The following is a 21,490-nucleotide window of genomic DNA, read 5'->3' as shown; positions in this document are numbered from 1 at the left end:
CCTCAAATCACAGTAGATCCAAAACACTGCTTATTACATAAAAATGTACAGAATGAAACCCTTGTACAGACAACTGGGTACAATACATTAACCTCTAAACCTGTAAAAAAATTATCACGGTCCGCTCATGGTGGTAAAATCACGCGTGTCTACGATGTGGGAAGTACCATCCAGATGATGATGTGATGAATGAAAGCAGAAACCCCCCAACAGCAAGACAAATTTCTCAGCTGGAAGTTTTTGTATGTATAACACAATATACAGTAGAACCTCTCTGTTAAGGACACCCTCGGGACTGACACATGCTGTCCTGAAAAGAGAGGTGTCCTGATTAGAGATGTCAAGTTGAATGGAAGCAACCTATTTGGGACTGAAACTAGTGTCCTTAATAGAGAGGTTGTCCTTAATAGAGAGGTGTCCGCTAAGAGAGGTTCCACTGTACTACAAACCACTACATGTACTGTGCAAGTACGCCATTAATAAAGACCATAATTATATTGATGTAGAGCTCATTGAATAAAATCAGTACACACCGTATTTTCATACCTCTTTTTATACTCTCAGTACTATAGTGATTATCAGTATTATATCAGCCAAAATCTCTCATAATATTAAATGCAACATTAAACATTTCTGCCTGTAAAATTGCACCACGTTATACTTTCTGAAAACTGTTTGGCGCTCTTAAAGGTAAAGTCAGCAGGACAGTTTTGAAATCTAGATGCTTCGAGATGTAATTTTCAGGGCAATCCTGGTGACACTCAATGACCCAAAATCATAGGTCACCATGAACAAGGGAAACCCCTGGATCTGTGCCAGTTTCTGCAGGGCCGATTGATGACTGACCTATTCCACTGATGTGTTAACTATCGTCTATATACCCACTACAGCGACATTGACAGACAAGAATTGAAAACTGTCAACCAGCACTGGTGTCATGTAATGTCTAGTTCCATACCCCTTTTGCTCCTTCTTAGCACCAATTATTGAAATTTATCTAAAGAAGCAAAGATGTTAGACAACAATTGCTTTCCAACCAGAATTTGCCAGAATCATGTGTAAGTATGTCATTTAGCCAATTTATTTACCCACCAGAACTCTGCTGACTCATCGCAAATTTAAACAGGACATGCCACAGTAATTCTAACCCTCATTATGCTACTTACAAATTGGAACAACACTGTGTATTATCAAAGCATGTCACTGCCCTGATTTGAACTGACCGATTTGGTATTTAAAGATTATTTCTAAATGCAGGTCAAAAGTCAAGAGTTATGGCAATTTTTGTGTGCATGTATACAATGTTGCTAAGCATAACACCATAATGCCCCCCACCCCCATTTAAACGAAAAATGGACACTGAAGGCAATGCACAAAATGGTCTCATTAAGTACAACCAAGAACAAACTGAATAAGTGAGGACAAGTTGCTTGGAAATACATCTCCACCCCAAGCAACCTATTCAATTTTTCTTTTCAGGCAGTGTATTTTTAATTCAGGGTCACGTAAATAAAATTTTCACTCACAAACACCTTAGGGATAGACTATGACTGAGGGAACAACTGAGAATTTACCAATCAGTGAGTCCCAGCTGCCAAAGGGATTCGAAAATTCCACGCAAACCAGGAAAAAATTAGCTAATGTACACACAAATTTACAATTTAAAAACATGACTAGCACAATTCGTTCAAAAAGGTCGAAGTTTGCTGAAAAGTGAAAAATGACCAGCACTCAGCAAAAAGTCTTATTATATATTTTAAGAAAACATATCTGGACTCGTTTTGAAAAAAATTGTCATGTCCTTATCCATCCTTGTAAATTCTACTACTACATTTACATTTACATACAAGTTATATCTTGGCTATCAGCCCAACAGCTCGTGTTTTTAGTAAGAAGGGTCACTGACGGTGCTACTATGCCGCGTTCTCCGCGACCCTTCATCATTGGATGCTTTAGCAGAATTGGATAAAGCAGCAGTTTTGTCAAAATCTATGGTGGCATACGATTCCATTGGTCGTCTAACAGGCGACTCCGGGCCATTTGATCCGATGCTTCTAGGTGATGCTGGCGATGTACTGGTTACACTTGAGACATCACTGTTATGATCCAAGTCGAGCTGGATATAGTTGACATTCCTTGTAGCGTTGCTTCGGGCCGCAGCTGCGGCGGCTGCAGCAGACGGTGGAACTGTCACCGTAGCTATCGGAGGTCTCGGTGCAGCCGGCGGTGCTGTGCCATTGCCATTTGGCATGAGGTCAAGATTAGCATAATTATGCTGTTCGAGCGAAGCTTGCTTTTGTAAAGTCCGCTTCAAAAGATTGTTACTGGTGCTACTGCCCCTTCGCCCAGCTCGTGTACCATTTTGATTTACACCCTCAGAATTAACATTCACGTATGTTGAGTCCTGTTGTGCAGAAGCTGCAGTGCCAGCCTCATCGGGAACATAGTCTAGGTTCATATAATTAGCAACTGTCTGTGGTGTATCAGAGTCCGTACTATAGGCACTTGCCTTACGATCACGTTCATTGGCAACATTTGTGTCATGGCTCAGACTTTCCATACTTTGCGGTAAATCTAATACAGCGTAATTTACACATGAAGCAGGATCCTCAATATCCTCAGGTTCAGCAACCCCCTCCACTTCCACACGAACCCCATTCAAATCAGCCAGAGGGATCAGCTCAGCTTCTTCACTTGGAGGCCGAGGTAACCTAGCGTTCATGTACTCATGGTCCCCTTCCTCATCTGAGGCGACCCGACTGTCACTGGGTCCTGGAGGAAGTTTAGAAGCAATATCTCCATTCACATAATGGTGACCAGGTGATGCGGGCTCCTCTCCTTGAGATGGAAACATATTACTGTTCAATAAATTACCAGCATTAGTTGTCTGAGCAGTTTCTAGGGAATCATTTCGAGATACACTCATGGCATTCATGGGTAAAGAGCTAGAAGCGTTGTAGCGCTCCTGTTCTTCTTGCCCAGCCAGCCGTATACATTCCTGCAGTAAATTAAACAAAGCTTCAGCCTTTTTACATTTGAAAGCATATATTCCAGGTCCTGTGGGACACCTTCGCCCACTTTCAAAAGAAAACAGTTCGGCATCAAAGCCATACCGCCGAACACAACGCAAGGGCCATCGAATAGGCTCCTTATTTTTTTGGTAAAGAATCAGTTCTGTGTTTCCAACTTCTATTTTTCCCGGTGTCAACTCTTGGCCCTGATCATCGACATTGTACACGTTGAATAACCTTGGGTTGGAGTCGTTCTCCCCCGTGGATATTGTACAGCCCATGGTGGAGGATACACCCTTCGGCCCCTCAGATGTCTTACACTACATGTAGATGTCAATCTGTAATGATAAGAAGGTTGTACATAAGAAGCATGTAACAAATTCCTATTGCAATCTTTTGATCTTGTAATTGTTGATTCTCACTCTCAAGACTTCATCACACGAACGCTGTGTATGTGTGGAAGCTCTAAAGGGAACAACTCTGGAAGTGATTCAGAATATCCACGGTTGGTAACACTCTGAAAATGTGTACAATCACTGGTAGAACATGAAAATGAGATGGCCAGTTGAAAATAAATACACCTATCCACAATTTTGGTTTCAAACATACATGGCTTCCTGATAAAAGTATAGAACTCACACAGACATAATTACAGTGTAATTATGCATAACCTAACAAAGCCTGTTCATCCCCATTATCAAAGTTGCCAACATCCGTGCACTGGTACTTGATCAATCATACTCTAGTGAGTATATAACAGATTATGTTGAAACAAGGACACTCAGCAGGAATTGTAATCACAAAACTGTCGCAGAGAGAAAAAAAAAGGTAAAATGTGTCATTATTTCATCATTGTATCACAGAGTGATAATGATGTGAAGACCGGTCAACCTATCAACATCATTGTGACATTGTTGGGAAGCAGACAATTCATGCCCATGAACTGATCATGAATTGTGGCGAGCAAGATATGCAACAGATCAATTACAAACAGATAGGGGTGTTAGCAGCATCATGTATTAACTATGTAATTATACAGTGGTGGAAAAACAGAAGGGACTGACTCACTGGACACCATGTATAGTTCGGACTTCCTGTGAAGGGGTCGCTTCTAAATGTAACCCTACTCAAAATTGTACACATGCACACACAGGTTTGGAATGTGCTTTGGCCTCCTTGTAAGTACACAACCCCCTAAATTCTACCAATATTAATACACTAATTAATACACATGAAGTTTTCAGCAAATGTATTTTATGATGTACTTAATATTTTGTTTACTTAATGGCACTCAGTTTTATTTTGATGACTTTATACCCGACCATCTTTAAACTAATAAACCTGGTCGACGCTGATAGTGATATGGTGGTGGATGCTGTTACTGTTAGGGTGACCGGCCCCTGGCCCTGCCGAGTGCTGCCAAAAGTAAACTCAACGGTACCAGCTGACATCTTTGACGACGTCATGGGGACAATCTATTTAGCAAGCCATTTATTTGTATGACAGACTATGTTATCATAATGAAAGGGTTAGGAACGAGTCTACAATTGGCCCCGTTCCGTTCAAGGCCCAAAAAAGGTCATAGGTTGACTAAAGAAGCGCTGGCCACTGTTCAACGGATTTAATATAGTTGAATGCGATCCAACTTTTTCCGATCAGGGATTTTTAACCGAGGGTGAACTATACACGCTGCACTGGAACTAAAAACTGAAAGTACATAACATAGTCAATGCATGCATAAATACATGCATGCTGCAGCCGGATCCAGGACCTCATCATGGATCATTTTTGATGGTGGATCACAAAAAATGTCAACGATTTTGCACCCGATTCGGGCTAATTTCACTCACCAAACGATATTGGTTGCTTAGAATAAAGTCTCAATACTTACTGTTTCACTTATCAACTCATTTTGATAAACAACCGTGGGTCTCAGAGATAATTTTTGGGTGGTTTCCCTGCCAAATAAATCTTGTTCTCGCCATTGTAATATTTTCGACCTTGACCTCGGAATTAGGTCATATTTATTTTTAGAACCCAACTATAGATGGCGACAGTGTACGGGCTGTTAAAGGACCACACGTAAGAAAGTTGATAACTTTGCGCGACCCGTTTATACTTTTTTATAGACCTAGAGATGGCACATCGAACAAAGTCAGCATGTAAGTGTCTTGGCCATGGACACTCCAGTCATTTGACCACTGGCACCATTCCTTTGGGAATAGCATGCATATGATGCCGTCATTATCACAGCAAGAGCGAACCACGAGGCAAATGCTAAGGACAAGGTGACAGTTGGAACCAGCACAGACCTGTGCAGGATGTCCAAAGTCAGAACTATGGGTTCAGCTTTCACAAGTGGTCTTTTTTATGCTTGTTTTCCTTGGATTTTTAAAACACAATAGTCCACTTTAACTGTAAGAATCCTGTTCTCCTGGAAGAATGGGCATCAAAAGTGAACTCAAGACAAGATCAGTTTTCATGATATACAATTTATTCGACATAACCCAAACGTATATCCATCCACTAGACATGATCTTCACATTATCACAGCAATAAATGCACATGATCACAGCTTGCACACAATGTTGCACTCCAGAGGGGAGGTTAAAGATTCACACACAACTGCACTAAGTTTCAACCTACTTCTATTTTAGCTCTCGTTCCTGTCAAGGTCAGATCACTTCACTGTCTTTTAAGTTCATGCAACAAGTTACCTATTTCAGATTTCCTGTAGAGACTGGTATCAAAATTCTTAGTTTTCAATCAACTAGCCTGGGCCTGGTTGTTAGAAAGCATGTTGACATGTTGTTTCATGTACATCAATGCACATACATTATGTTATCAGCTAACAAGCTAGTATGAGGAATATATTTAGCTGTGAATCAAACATGACCTAGTGCCCTTACTGTGCATATTAGTCACCCAAAGGTGGCCAATTTAACCCTTCTGTTCTTGCCTGTATTCCCTGGCTACACTAAGTGATCCAATTCAAGCGAAGGTCTGAAGAAGTTTGATCACAGGCAGTCCAGGAAAATCTCAATTGCCCAATTGGGTTGTGCATATCAAATTCTGGCTGATCGATCGCTATCGTTCTGTCTCCTCATGCTGATACATTGTATTGCTTGTGGGAGATGATAACCAGAACTTCTAAGAAGAGGATATAAGGACCAATACTGCTTAGCAAGTTACCACTGGCAAGAAAGAGCCTGTACATGTGCCAACAAACAGCACACAGTGTCAGAATTGTGCAGTATGTTTTATCCCCTCCACTTGCAAATACTAGTAATGTGTATTTGTTCAGGTCTACTCGCAATACCATTAACTTTGGAGGAAGAGCTGAAATTCAGCGCTGAATGGAACCAATTACCAAGAGCAGTCAAGTGTGATAATGCACCAACACATCCTAATGAGGGTCGTTTCGTCTGTACATGAGGGACTCCCAGTTAATACTTTCAAAAGAATTCCTTGCTTTTTTAGGTTTTACCCCAACCTTTCAAATGAAAGAAATGTTTATACTGTAAATTCATCATAGTTATTATCAAGTCACAAGGAGCAGGATACTGGAGGTATTACATGTATTATTCATTTAACCTATTGTCAACATTGACAGAGATTCTAAAAATACCCAGGTGGCCAAACTTGGTTGGTATTCTGAGCAGACCTGAGTTGTCTTTCTAACAGAATTGGTCAGAACAAAACCTTTTGTTGTCAATGTTTCAAAACAAATGGTTCTGAAGTTGTTGCAATAAAATATTAGGACAAAGATACACACAAGGACTTCAATTTTTGATCAACAACTAAAATCTGAGAGAAATTTACAGCTAGAATGGTTTCAAAATGTTGGGGGTTCCAGCAAGGACGTTCAAAGTGTATGAAGAAACCTTTATTTTTCAGATGATACGAAGCATAACGTATGCATTACCGAAAGTTTTGTAAGCATAAAGTAATAATCAATACTTCTAACCCACCCTCGTCAAAAGAAAGTCCCAAAAACTTCTAGGCAGAACCACATGATGATGTCACCATACCGACTGAATCAGAGAGATCCTCTCAAGGAAGAAGATCACTGGAACAGTAATGTTGTTCTTCATTTCAAGGTCGCAAATACACAAAAAAAATCATTATACAATTTTCAACATGTTAATAACATTTCCCAATATACTAGTACATTTGAAGCAAATGAGTAAAATTTCACATTATTGAATAATTCCAAATTTCTCAAATAGACACAAGTTAAAATGTTTTAATTATTTGGAATATGATTTTCTAATAGGCCTGAATTGTCACTTTCAAAACGTTTCAATAATAATTATACCTATACATGGTTCATACCGAATTTAATAAATTAAACAGATATATTCTATAATATAATGCAATGTGCAGTTTCATGATCAATACAAAAAACATGTTAAATGGCCAAAACCTTCCAAGTTGACACTGCAAAGACACCCATTCGCAATATATGTGTGTGTAGAACAGTTTTATTTTACAATGGATTCTTTAGCATGAAATTCATGGAACATTTTTACAGTTTGATGGTATTCGATAAATATCTAGATTCACATTTCCTTACATACTACACGTACAGTGGTTTACAGAACAAAAATATAGACAAGCAGTCACAATATACAGCAGAAAGTATTCACGGTTTTTATCTCCACAGAAAACACAATCAAATTTCAATGTCAAACTTAATTTAGATAAAAAATTGAAAAATCAAGATTTTTCAAATAGTATGACATACATGTATAGATTACGTTTTCTGTTTGTGCTTCGTTTTAGTTTGTCATCAATTCATTCGTAAAATATAACAAAAAAACAGTGAAGGTGTTCCACACTCATACAGAGCAATCCATCAGAACAGAAAAGGTGCCATCAGATGAATTGTATTTTCTTATTTAGCCATGGCCACTTTTGGCTTCATATTCCCTATTACTAATCTAAAACAACACAATTAGTCCCAACCCCAAGGGCTTGCATGCATGAAGGCGAATTTTTAAAAAGTATACTGTAACTCGGGTAATATTCGCAACATTTACCCGCTAAAATCTCTTGTAATTTTGGCAGTAAACACAGTCTACAGCAAAATTTGTGAACAAGTTTACAGTAATTGGGCAAAATATTCCCAAAATGACACTGCATAGTTTGCAATGAATAGTCAGTCATTCACAAATATTAATTTCAAATTAAATACAAAATATAATTCATAACCCTCTGGGTGCAACACACTTTCATGACAAAATTACATAATATGACCATTAGCCAAGTAAAAGTTTCATACAATATTTATTATCAATTTTTAATATTCACTAGATTCATACATTTTTCTAAGGTCCATGCGCAGTATCAAAAGCATTTGTTCCAAAAAGCTGTCTCAATTATTTGAAATAATTTCGGACTATCTAAACATATCTAACTGACAAACACAACTGCGACCGGTGCCAATTGCACCTCATCTTTTTTGTTTCGATACAAGATTTCATCTCAAAATATGGAATTATTTGTACACAAGGTAACAATTTTGGGGAAAATTCACATTTGCGCACAGACCAAGATCCAAAACGAAAAAGTTGAGTGCTTTCAAAAGTTACTCGTCAATTATGTTCTGTCAGTTTGATTTAACATTTTAAGTCAGCTTTTCCCTTTTACTACAATCAGCCTGACACTCGGATGAGAACAATATCAGGTGTTGGTTGAATTTACCGAACCTTTTCAAAACATTTTTAACGAATGTTTATTTCCTCAAAGATGTTAACTGCCATTCGATCATGATCTGCACATCCAAGTTAAATCATGTATCCTTATTAGTACACCATGATAACAACTGTCGACTACTATCACGAGATGATCCATAGCCTGCACACACTCAATACGAGGTGTGAAGAGCAGCCATGCACCGGTGCATGCTGTAAATGAGCTCCCTAAGGATCATCCAATGACCTCCACTCTTGAAGCGGTTCTTAGTATAAAAGAGCTGCCAATATGTACATTGTCCCTGAGTTATGTATGTGGCACTGGCAACTGTTGTTCTCCTTTCTGGTAGCAAACTCCTGCTACAACCCCATGTGTAGCAAGGGCAACACCTACAAAGCAAAACACACCAGATTAGAAAACAAACTGAAGATCTGGAGTTATGACTCCAAATCTTGTGCCATTGTCCAAGGAGGTAGCGAATTGGATCAGAAGACCTTAACTATACATCCCCCCCCCCCCCCCCCCCCCCGATTCAATATCCTATAAACCTAACCTAGGGGCACACCAGCATTGTGATGGTAATGGCACTGCCATATACTAAAAGAATAGTTTTGAAATGGCATGATACTGAAATCCCAAAGCACACACAAGATATTAGGTCTTGCTGCGGCCTGCGAAAAGATTAGCACTGAATGATATATTCCACAAGGATGTCTCAATACTTACCGTAACTAGCATTATTTTAGAGGCAAACAGCTGATTGTCAAAGGCTGTCTCCATTTCCTCCTTCTATAAAAGGGAAAAGAAAACGTTACTTAAAGACGAAGAAATTATGACAGCGGTCACTCCCAAGCCTTTGATTGAATATTGTTGCCCCGAAAGTTCATCAGATTAGCCTCCAGCAGTCAATTATCCCCAACTTCCAAGATATCTGATCAAAAGCACGATAACCGACACGTTCACAAGACCACAACTTCCAGTAGGTAGCAGAGTGTCAACAGCAACATGCACAGTTTAACAAGTAGGGCAACTTCAAGATGCCGACAGGCTGAATCACCCGAGAATATTGTTTGGGGCAGGAAGTCTCAGGAAGGTACTCAAACCCCTTCTGCAACAGAGCCTGTCATCAAGTTTGGTTTGTTACCCAACTCTGCAATTAGGAGCTACGTATAAATCATTGAACTGTAGTACCTGGTTTCTAGTATTTGAGATCAATCCCACGATTCAAAGTACCAAATCGCATGAACTAGGCGATTAACCAACCTCCCCGGCAGGCTATGTTTGCATAAAAAGAATCATACCATTGATTTGAGAAATCATGCAGGCCAAAAAGGCTATTTTGAATAATTAAAGAAAACACAGAAATTTTAAGACTTAAACGAATATTTATATGCATCCAGCAAACTTCGCAATTTTTTTGGTGAGATTTTGGATTGTCGGAGAAAATACATGTAGTCTGCCCGACAGGGTCTCTTCCTATGAATCAGAACAATAATGCCGTGGAGTGACAATCAATGCAGACTTCCACTTGAAATTTACCTGATACCTCATGGTCCTATTGCGTTGTCCACTGCTGTCGTCATAACACTATCATCTGACGGGTATGATGCCTACAAAAACTGGCTCCTCTTTGTTGACAATGGGACTTGCGCTGTTGCGAAGACCAGCTTTCGCCAACCTCCAGTTCCTCCTAAACAGCCAGATCATGAAGCCAAGTACTCCATATGCTGACAGATGACAGTTTGCAGCAGTGTGCACAATGGCAAAAGACATATTTCCTCAATGCATTTTCCTCACATAAATAAAATGCCCAAATTCTGGCTTACTATATAATCCTAAATAAACATAATTTTTCTAGTTTTTAGTTTTGATGACTATATGAATAGCTGCAAACTTTCAAAATGTTTTTCTTTCTACAAAAGCACAAAATGTATACCATCAAATGTGAAATAATAATAAAAATGTTTCTGCACATCGCACAATGTTTTTGAAACTGAAGTGATCAGGCCATATTCCAAATTATTTTTAGTTTGTGCTGGATGATAATTTTTGGTTATTTCCAATCAATTTTTGGAGTTCGCTTTTGTGACAAGGGGAGAAAAAGAGAAAAGAAAAAGCCATAATTAGTTACCAGTAGCAACAAAATTATGAAAAGGACACTGGTGCCTTACATGGACTTTAAATTGCGAAATGACAGACAATTTTACAACTGAGGCTATGTTCTCTTTATTCGAAGTCTCCAAAGCAGCTCATTAAAATGTATGCTGCATCAGCAGAGTAGTACATTTGGTGATTGGTTGAGCTTACCAGCAATAACTCAGCCATATTCTTCAGAAGTCAAGCATGCAAAAACCTTCTTTGTTCAATGATGGTCAGCCATATTTTTGAGAAAAGCTGTGTAGGCAAGGAAAAAGCACTGGTATTTCTCCCAGAGGCTCATGGTGATCAGCTTGATAAAAATTTGCAGTCACATTGATTATGCAGATTCATCTTATGTAAGGCACCAGTTTAGACACACACGGAATAAGACATGCAATACATTCGAATTGGAGTTACCTTTTGCCGAGATGTATTTTTCCCTGCCTCCGAATTTGAACATGAAATGTCAGAATGAAGTTTAGCTTCACTAATTTTGCAACACAAGTGACTGACCGACACATAGTTTACACCTTCAGACATGTCTGAAGAAAACACAGAAATGTAATCGCCATCTCATTCTGGAGTTCCGAGAATAACACGACAAGTCACGACACCAAACTATTTTTCAAACACCAATTCATCGGCCACCATAAAGGTCACGTTCAAAAGGTAACTCTAAAACCACTTTTTATTTTGCGCGAGAACGGGTCACAATTGCAGATGCTTGGAAGGAACAACAGACCACCTACTTCATGTTTAGGAGTCCCGAGTTAAACTGACAGCAATCTGTAATGTTCACAGCTTACAGTGCCGACTTTGACATTTTGAAGTGTCTAGCGCAATTCACATGTCCATATGAATGGATATTATCAAAGCATAGACCATCAAAATTACGTTCTTTTAACACTCTTCACAGGCATACTTAAATTGACGCCATCAGTAACTTCTGGGACTCCCATTACACAGAAAGTAGACAACTGCTGGTATGGACGTTTTTCAGCTATTTACCCGTTCTTTAAAAAATAATCCATAGGGGAATACTTCATAATTTCGGCTCCATTATATACTGTCCAATGTACATTCTATAGCCCACTTTCAGTAAATGCACGAAGGCACTTAGGAGCAATGGTCTTTTTTATAAGCTGGCAGCAAATGAACTACTTCTGTTCACTCTTTTTCTCAAGCGAGACTTGGAGGACTTCCTACCTGTGCTGCAACAACACACTAATACTAACATATTGAACCACTACAGTGACAGCAATAGAATTTATACATGCTGTAATAACCAAGGGTAGACATTTGAGAAAATTTCAGATGGAAATAAACTATTCAATTGCAAAACAGCTTGCACTGCCAACAACACACGATAGAGTGCGAGCCAACAAAGGGAAACATCACTTCACTCTTAAGGAGAACAGTTGCTTATTGGGGACACATGAGAGCAGTCTCATAATGTAGCAGTCTCGGTCATCCACTAGACATCACACCAAATTCATCTCCAATGTCAACTTGTACACATGTATTCATCTGTAGTTTTCTCGAGAAAAGCGTCACCCAAGGCCGTAAACAACCATTGGTAAAAAATTTACCGATGGGATGAAAAAGCTTAGAAATTTCAAAATAGAAAATCTTTATTTGTGTACAACAAATTTCAGTTTTTACCACCATCATGATGAATGACAAGAGAAAGAAAATTTCAAAAGCTTCTGGTCTGGAGACGACGCTCCAATTTGCAGGATGGTGCATGTAACACAAACACCAGTTTTCTTTGAATCAAGTGTTACTGAATATAAACCAGAGCGATTTTTTGATGTTTTCATTCTTGTTGAATTTACAATAGATCTGAGAAACATTTATTGATCGTTCATATCGATATATTTGCATTTTTGGGGACAATTACGATGCTAGGCAAATTCAGCCTTCATTTTCAGTAATTCAGGATACAGCAAGCCTGCTTCTGTCAAGAATAATATCAGGATCCTGGCAAAACAGTACTCCTAAAATTGTTGCAGCACAGATAACATAACCACTTTGTCACAACATATTTCCTGCAGCAAACTGTAAGGTACATCATGCCGATTGACATTTCATGTAATTCCGAAGATTTCAAAATCTCCAATGCAACATGACGACATTTCACACTGCACAAAAATGGATGGCGACAAAGTGGTTTCCTTATAATCTATTACCCAATTGCTTTTGCCCAGTGTCAACAAAACTGAAAACTACAGTATCAACGGGCATGGATGGATGTAAATTAGGGGCCATTCTTCAAGCATGCGTGCAAAGTGTCTTCACTATCACTACTAAACAATACATAGGTTGGCGACACTTCACACACAAGCTTCCCGAATGGCACCACACCTGACAGCAGCCAGTAGACGTAGAACACAACCAGGGACAGCAGGTTACACCATAGTTAAAATCATTCAGCATCTGAATCTGGGACATCAAAAGCTTCACACTGAGTCAACAAAAATTAGAATTTTGTATTTCAATTTTGTGAAGTCGATATCCAAAAAAATAGCAAAAATCAGAAAAAATTTAAAACGTATTACACTTTATTTATTTCCAGTTTGAACGTCAAGCTTACACCAATGACACGGAGACAAAGCCAGAATAAAATGATTAAGTAAAACAAGCAGTCTACTGTGGTGAACTGATCCAATTCTAAAATATACAGGTTCCACTATCAAAACAGTAGTACGAGTACAAAATCAATGCAGATGATCAAATTTTGAAGACACAATCACACAGAAATAATAATATGCTAATCCTCACTACAATGTCGCCAATTTGGGCAATAAAGCATCATCTGATCAAAGAAATATGCGACTTTCGAATTCTTTTCGAAATATTCCTGATCTTTTGTCTCTCAGTTTTGAGTTTTTGGATCTTGATAAGTTTTTTTGGCAGTTTTTGTTGTTTTTTTTAGTGCAGGAAAATAATAACAGATATAATCCACGCCTTCAGCTTCATGTTTCATAAAATGATGTCTATGAATATGGTCTATACACACGTGACTGGATTTGTCGACTCAGCATGCTCAAAACTAATCCACTTTGAATGAATTTTTTATATAATGAATTTTCTCAAACAGCTGCTCAAGAATATGTAGATATATATTTACATAAACATATATGACCTGATATATTTCTCTGAGTTTCTAGAACAGAAACAGTAACATTTTTGATATCCCTTCTTCCACCTGAAGCAAGAATGATAATCCCAAGAAACTTCAATAATCCCCTTTTTGCAATGGGTGTCCGAGATTATACTGTTTTCTGATGGTTATCAAAAAATGACTGGCCACCATAGGCACCAAGTTTTGGAGGTGGGTTGAGAAGGTTTAGTTCCAATTTTGACCACCAAATGAATCTGTGTACCATTGCGAATCGTCGCCTTGATAGTCATACGTTGACTGTTGAAGAGGCTGCTGTGGAATGGGTGTTTCACCCCAATTTTGGTTGTTGTAATCCTGAACGTTACGGCGTTTGCCACCACCCTGGATGTGGTCACCACCCGCCTTGCGCTTACCTCCTCCCCGCATTGGTGGCTTGGCATCACCAGCACCCATACCACCACGAGCACCACGACCACCTCGCATTGGTGGGCCACCACGGCCTGCTGGCATACCGGACCGACCACGTCCAACAGGCATTCCCCGACGAGGTCTTCGCATTCCCATTGGTCCTCGCATACCCTGTAAATGTTTTAAAAAACAATGCACAACTGAAAACTTCTATACATTAAGTTCATATTCATGTGGAACAAACACTCGTTGCAAAAATCCTGGAATATGATCAATAGAGAAACCACCAATTTTCTTTTCCAACTCAAAGGAAGAAAAACAGTTCTTTGCTCTCAAAAATCATTGCTGTCAAAGTGACAACTACTCAAAGAAAAGAACTTTAACTTACAACGCCTCGTGGGCCACCTCGGCCTCTTGGGGGTCCCCCTCGGTATCCCCATCCATAGCTAGGGTCGCCATAACCATCATCATTTGCTGGGGCATCATAGACGGGGTCGAAGTAGCCACCTGCATAACCCTGATCATAGCCACCATACATATTGTAGTCAGAGTACATATCTGCAAAATAAACAGAAAAATCTTCACTGAAAAGTTGTATGTTTAGCAGGAAGTTATCATACGAATATCACATGTACTAAAACATTTCAACAGGGCAAAATTACTGCCTTGAACAGGATCTTAATACATTAATATCACACTGTCAATAATGCTGAATTTGTAACAGAAAACATGAATGTTTGTAGCAGACTAATTTTCTAATTATTCCCCATAAAGGATTCCCAGAATAGAAGTAAATAGAGGAGGTAATGCAGGGGATGCGACAGGACTTCAACATCAAGTCCGAAGTTAGTTAGTAAGTGGAAATCCTTTCGATCCAATGTTATCATGGATAGTGGATAGTCCACCCCCAATTTGATGGAATAATCAAGAAAGTACTCGTGCCTGGACCACCCCATGGACCGCGTCCGAATCTGCCTCGATCTCTATCGCCCCTGAAAAAGAGGAAAGGCCATAAAGATGAGCTTCAAATAACATAACCTCTGTTGTGTCACAGTACACCACCCTGCTTGCTAAAATGCATCTCTTCATGCCATGAACTTCAATGAAGTACAAGGAAGAGATCCTCTACTGCTCTTGGCTTCCACCTTCTTGGCATGAGACTTCCCATGTTCACCTCAGAACGACATAACAGAATCTCTCAATTAGCGGACAGGTAATGATGAAAAGGAATATGCATCGTCAACTGCAACCATCTACTTACATGAATGGTGGACCTCCCATAAACATTGGAGGCCTTTGCCGGATTTTCTTTCTCATTTCCTTTTTCTTTTGTGCATTCTCAGACTGAGGCTTGGCAAGTGATACTTGGGCTTGATTTTTACCAATTTCCTGGAGAATGAAAATGAAATATTAAGCAAGGAACCTAAGAAACCAAGATTGGAACAACCCTGGGCCGGGACTAATATCCATGGCCCCTACCAAAAGGGAAAATATGTCACACATTTCAACCTACATCTTAGCAGAACTGTGTTTTGTTCACAACAGTGCCTACAGAATATTCTCAGCACAGCAGAACATTCTCCTAATTCTATAGGCAACACAGCCTTTAACAAAAAACATGTCTATCTGCTTACTCACCGTGTCAATTAAGACGTTCTTCAATGCGTTTTCTGCATCTTCCCGTTTCTCGAAGTGGATGAATGCATAACCTGACAATTTTTTGACCCGCTCTAGTTCACCATATTTTGAGAATTTCTCTTTCAGCACCTCCTCTGTGACATCACTTGTGAGATTACTGACAAACAAGACCTTCACCTGAAAAACATCACAAAAACATCTCAATGACTGAACACCAACCTAATTTCAAAACAGACACATTCTAGGGACTCTCAAGTGATATTTATGGTGGGCTCCAGAATAGAATTGGCTCAATTGGTCTAACCCTAGGCATTGCCTTTGATCAGTTCATGAAGCTTTCACATGCTGACAGCACGGGAACACTTTATTTGCTCTACGCTACTCGCATACCTTTGACATTATCTCATCATCAGGCTCCTCCTGTGGATCTGCCCAATCGACAATTGCATTCCATGGGATCTTCTTTTTACTGGGATTAGCTGGGTTGGCCAGGATTTTCAGTATCTTTCGTCTGGCTGCAGAGGCATTTTTATGGCTGTCAAAGTCAAGGAAAGCAAATCCACGGTTCTTCCATTCCTTGTTGTCAGCTGACTTGTAGACAATGACATCCTTGATCCCATCTGAAATCAACAAAACCAAAGCTGAAATCTATGCAAACTACAATCACTACACAATATTTTTGGAGAAGACACAAGGACAAAACATTCATGAACTGAAACTAAGACTTGCCTCGGACTCAGGTCAAACTGAGACAACAGAGGAAAACTTTATTATTTCCATTGCCAGTTGCCAAGATGTTCTCCTTCTCCGTTCCAATTCATTCCAGCAATCAACAGCTACAAAAATCAGCTTACCACAGAACTTTCCGAAGTCTTCCATAATCCGTTCTTCACTGTGGTCCTTGGGAATGTTACCAACAAAGAGCCGGGTATTGGCGATCGAGACATTGCACTTGAGTTTCTTCTCCTTGCGGATTTCATAGTCATTCAGCTATAAAGATAAAAGGAAGATTGCCATTCAAACTTTGAAATCGTCATTGACAAGATGAATTGCATACTGGCTCAGATTGACAACAGAGCCTACTTAACAGATACAGTAGAACCAAAGTTTTTAATTGAAGAACTCACCTGTGCGACAGCATTTTCTGCCCCTTTTCTATCGCAGAACGTGACGAAGCAATAACCTTTGTTTTGGCCCTCAAGGGGGTTCATCATAATACGCAGATCCCAAATTTTACCACACTTTTCGAACAGAGGAATCAGTTCATCTTCATACACATCCTTAGGTAACTTCCCACAGAAAACCTGCAAGGAGAGAGAAGAAATAAAATCAGTGGTTCAAAATGATCATCAATTACCAATTACTAAATGCCACAATTACAAGTGAATTGAACCGAAGTGAAGTTTTCATTGCCCAGGTTATTCTTTCAAAGGACTGGTCTGAACCTCACCTCTTGTCCTGGTCCCGGTTCTGGGCCATCATAATCTGGTGGGGGACCACCATACTTTCTTTGTCCTGTTGTGACCTCAAGAGGATATTTTGTCCTTTCCAAGATTTCCTGAAAATATATTTATGACCACTGTAAAACAAAGACTTGCCATGAACACATACACTTAAATCAAAGCGATTTTAAACACTCAATTCAAGCTTTAACAAGGCCCATTTGTCTTTGTAATACACTCAACTATCTCGACATGACTGAAGAAATATTTTACATCTACAGGGGCATCTACTTGAAATAGAACTAATTTGTCAACTATCCATTTGTAGTGATAGCAGACAGTGTCAAGATACATGTGAAAGCATGGTTAGAACTATAGCAGAATGTATTACACTGACACTGAGGCAGTTTTCAGAAGATTGTCACCAGACTATTCAAGTTACATTGAACTAAAAAAATTAATTCACACATGAAAAGTTTGCCAACAGTGCAAATGCTGCGACAGTCTTTCTACAAAAACTAGACAATCTGATATGACTATGAAGTTAATGTGCAACCAAAACAACTTGAAATTCTGTGAGCAAGAATATTATTATGAACAAGAGGCATAAAAGTAGCAATGAAAAATGTGGCTCTGAGTCTCAACAGCTATGTTCTGACAAGCAAGGAATGTTATGAAGAGGGAGGAAAAACAATGCCAGGCCTGACAACAAATCACCTGATTGAGTCACTTTTTTAGAAATGACTTCCATTATCTTCTCATAATCATCATATTTCGTTGTCACAACCAAGACTAAGACAAGGTTGAAACATCTGCAACATGTATTTGTTTCGCATCCACTTAAGACTAGGCCCATTTGTGTCTATACCGAGACAAATGAATACATATTATGACATTGACGTACTGCGAGTTGTTAGCCTTGCCTGAGAATGATACAGAAGCATGAACTGTCTGTCTGACAACACAACATCAAGGATCTCATATTTTTTTAACATAAGATCACAAGAAAAAGTTCTTCATTTGCCTGCTCACTAATTGCTGACTTTGAAAAATCTGTCCACAAGGGCTACAGAGTTATTCACTCAACATTGACCTGTACTCCATTTCAAAAAATATTCTTGAACACTTGTTTGTGCTTTGTATTGGCATTGCCATGTATACACGCTGTTTTAGCAAGGCTGCAGACAGACAGTTTCACCATAGGTGCAAGAAACTTAAAAAACAACCAAACATGATTTATCAGTAAGATCATTGAATGAGAGAAATTGAGTGTCGACAGCTGAGATGTCTGATCATGTTCACCACAATCGAGTCCCTTCTCCCATGATTCCATGGCCGGCTGCCAGGTTGTGAGCCACCAGAACAGAGCCTGATGACACCCACGTGTCCTGATATTTGCTAGTGCTGGTTACCAATCTCATAACAAATCAATGATGCACACAAAGAAACCATGTCGAGTCAAGGGGCGACAAATACGCATACATACCAAGGTTGTTTTAATTACTTCATAAAGTTTCTGGAAGCAAGGAGCAAAGAAAAGCTAGCACAGGAGCACAATATACAGATAAGGGGTTGTTTTTTATAGATGTTGTCAACTTGCATACAAAATGGATCTGTTCATTACAAATCTACATTTTGAAAAATGAAAATAATTCTGAAGCCAAGACGGTCAAGCAGCCATATAATATTTCAGGCACATTCAGTTTTCAAAGCACAACAATGATCTACATGTATGATGATGTAGGGTGGTAGCAAAGAAAAATATCATAAGTTGAGTTGCGATATGAATAAGAGGCCATTTCTTCTGGTGGTTTGTTACTACGATTGCAGTAAAACTGGACATCACATTCAAAGGTGCAGGTACAAGAAAAGCGGGTGATATATGCATCTGCAAGCAAACTACGAAGCAATAGATATTGACAAATAACCGAAAAATGTGCTTCACCATACGAAACACAGCCAAACTACTCACTTTTATCTTTGCCTCATCTGGACCTTTTTTATGCACTCTGTATTCTTGTCTGTATGCTTTCATAACGCCACAAAGATAAGAACTTTTATTTGTGACGTGTCCCAAGGACGACACTTTGAACTGGTCCAAGATATCAAGTGCATGTTCAACTGGGAAATCTTTGAGGGCATCAAGAGCTCGGTCGTCCAAATCTTCACTTTTAAGGCAGTCTGGGTCTGTGGAAAAAAGTTGATGCATAGTGAACCGCGAGTTTTCTGGATTCCATCAGGACCGAGGGCAGATTCAAAGATCACACTACAAAGGACACCAATGATTCTAACATTTTCTTATTTATTGGCTGCATGTACATTGAAAAGAAAACCCCATTCAGAGGTTGATTTTGAGGATTTCCATGCAGTTGCCAGAAGGAAAATTGCTCTAGTCTAATGATAATGTGTCTGAAATCAAGTGGAAAATCGAACCTTGCCCGATTATTTGAAACCCAAATCTTTTGCATTGGTAATCTATCTGAAAGATTAATGGACGTTACCTTTTCTGTGTATTTCTTCAATCTTTTTGATAACCTCTGGGTTTAATCCATGTTTTTCTAACAACGTAGTCAATTCTGCAAGGCTTGGCGGATCCGTGTCCATCTTCTCACTTTCGGCTCCATTTACTCCAGCCATAGTGCCTACAAAGGTAAATAACACTGTTGTCAATGCTGTGATATCAAAAAGAACACTACACTCAGGCCTATGGCAGCCCAGAGCAGAGCTTGTGAAACTTATTCATTGGCAGCGACTCGGTCAGTCGGTGTCAGTGAGTGACACCGTCTCCTGTGCCCGAGTTTCCAACACTGGCGTGGCAACACTAACATTAATAAGTGTCTCTGTCAGTGCGACTAGTCTGACTAGAGTGAGTGACCAGTCACATGTCAGTCACTGTCGCTCTGCTCCGTGTGTGCATCTATACTACGATATCAGCTGCGCCTGCCTGCCAGCATGTTGTCCATAATCACAAATTTCATATTGTATACGATTATGATTCATTCATACATGCATGTATACGATGTACGTGGCTTCCCTCTCATTTCGCTATGATCATGTAATTGATTATTCACGTAATGTATGCTTGGGACGCCATCTTTTCTTTGTTTACAAAACCGCCATCTTTGTCCTTGAACCGAGCAGAGCTTTTCAGCGCGCTGTTCGATTTCGGAACATTACTCATGCAACAAGAGCAAAGAACATCCCGCAAGAGGCATCATCTGTTGCACGGTTGACCGTAGCAACTGCACAAACACTTTACTGCGGCATATTTGCGACAACAACGATACACTGGGCTCGCAAACTTGGTGCGTAAAACGGGGAGCATTCTTTTGTTCATTTCGTCAATACCAAAACAAGAAATGCAACTTTCTGGTCAAATTACAACCACACAGTAGAATGCTTTTCATTCCGGACATACATTGGCAGGGACCATGTATATTTATTTTTATGCCTGCATTGTCAGATACTTACATTAAATTTGCACCACGGAAAAAATGATGAAAATATGAGACCAGAAATCGCGTACTTCCACAAATTCAAAGAAGATGGCGGCAGTCTATCACGTGACCTGTCAGCTACGGGGGCGTCACTTTTTCAATCACGATGCATAATCTATGTCGTTTCGTCTTGTTTTTTTGTGTTCTTGCCAAAACTCGAAAAATTAAAATCAGCGACTTGCCTATCGATTAATAAAGGTCAATTTTCAAGTAGTGAATAATAAATATATTATAAAGTAGCCATCATTTTGGCTGTGATTAAGAAAATTATTAACCGTTCCCATGAATCCTTCCGCACGGATAGAGGTGTACAATTCTTGCGAGAGAAGGAACCTGCAGTTGAGGTTGATCATCGAGGATTTGAGAACACGTGTCTTTGTTATTATTATTGTTTTGGTTTCTGGAACATTTCCTGGATCTGGCCACGCCCACTTTTTCACTATCAGTTTTGCACTACAGCTAGGGCCTGAAGTTAGTCACACCTTTGGTTCAATGATTGCCCAAGACCATTTAGCTTTACCAGTATGTGGCCAC

General features: G+C 39.4%; 2 protein-coding genes across 4 annotated transcripts; both read right to left on the bottom strand.

The window, feature by feature from the left end:
- LOC135488061 (fibroblast growth factor receptor substrate 2-like) lies at nt 1–4,997 on the bottom strand. Its single transcript, XM_064772452.1, has 2 exons — nt 4,903–4,997; nt 1–3,349 (listed from the first exon to the last, which is right to left on the bottom strand). The coding sequence occupies exon 2, from the start codon at nt 3,290–3,292 to the stop codon at nt 1,886–1,888; it is 1,407 nt and encodes a 468-aa protein (XP_064628522.1). The 5' UTR covers nt 3,293–3,349; nt 4,903–4,997; the 3' UTR covers nt 1–1,885.
- Nucleotides 4,998–5,483: 486 nt separating this feature from the next.
- On the bottom strand, nt 5,484–21,015 carry LOC135488502 (heterogeneous nuclear ribonucleoprotein R-like). Of its 3 annotated transcripts, XR_010446991.1 has the most exons (16): nt 20,931–21,015; nt 19,961–20,101; nt 19,432–19,646; nt 18,946–18,975; nt 17,468–17,575; nt 17,145–17,321; nt 16,872–17,007; nt 16,408–16,637; nt 16,018–16,194; nt 15,641–15,768; nt 15,322–15,371; nt 14,768–14,937; nt 14,385–14,550; nt 10,248–10,788; nt 9,435–9,497; nt 5,484–9,097 (listed from the first exon to the last, which is right to left on the bottom strand). XR_010446991.1 is itself a non-coding variant. In XM_064773136.1 (13 exons), exons 2-13 carry the CDS (start codon nt 20,094–20,096, stop codon nt 14,197–14,199), a joined length of 1,911 nt encoding a protein of 636 aa, XP_064629206.1. In that variant the 5' UTR covers nt 20,097–20,101; nt 20,931–21,015; the 3' UTR covers nt 13,391–14,196. The 3 variants fall into 3 exon arrangements, 2 of the variants coding, with proteins under 2 accessions (XP_064629206.1, XP_064629207.1); XM_064773136.1 differs by lacking the exons at nt 5,484–9,097; nt 9,435–9,497; nt 10,248–10,788 and having other exon boundaries at nt 13,391–14,550; XM_064773137.1 differs by lacking the exons at nt 5,484–9,097; nt 9,435–9,497; nt 10,248–10,788; nt 18,946–18,975 and having other exon boundaries at nt 13,391–14,550.
- Between the last annotated feature and the right edge of the window lie 475 nt (nt 21,016–21,490).

Source organism: Lineus longissimus, chromosome 5 (assembly GCF_910592395.1).
Source record: "Lineus longissimus chromosome 5, tnLinLong1.2, whole genome shotgun sequence".
Lineage (NCBI taxonomy): Eukaryota > Metazoa > Nemertea > Pilidiophora > Heteronemertea > Lineidae > Lineus > Lineus longissimus.
The sequence above is the reverse complement of the archived record's forward strand: the minus strand, read 5'-3'. Positions and strand labels throughout refer to the sequence as shown.

Coding starts and splice junctions, on each gene's coding strand:
- LOC135488061 (XM_064772452.1), bottom strand. CDS start 3,292: ATGGGCTGTACAATATCCACGGGGGAGAACGACTCCAACCCAAGGTTA.
- LOC135488502 (XM_064773136.1), bottom strand. CDS start 20,096: ATGGCTGGAGTAAATGGAGCCGAAAGTGAGAAGATGGACACGGATCCG. Junction 17,576..18,945: donor AAGTAATTAAAACAACCTTG/GTATGTATGCGT, acceptor ATATATTTTCAG/GAAATCTTGGAAAGGACAAA. Junction 15,372..15,640: donor ATGGGAGGTCCACCATTCAT/GTAAGTAGATGG, acceptor CCTCTTTTTCAG/GGGCGATAGAGATCGAGGCA.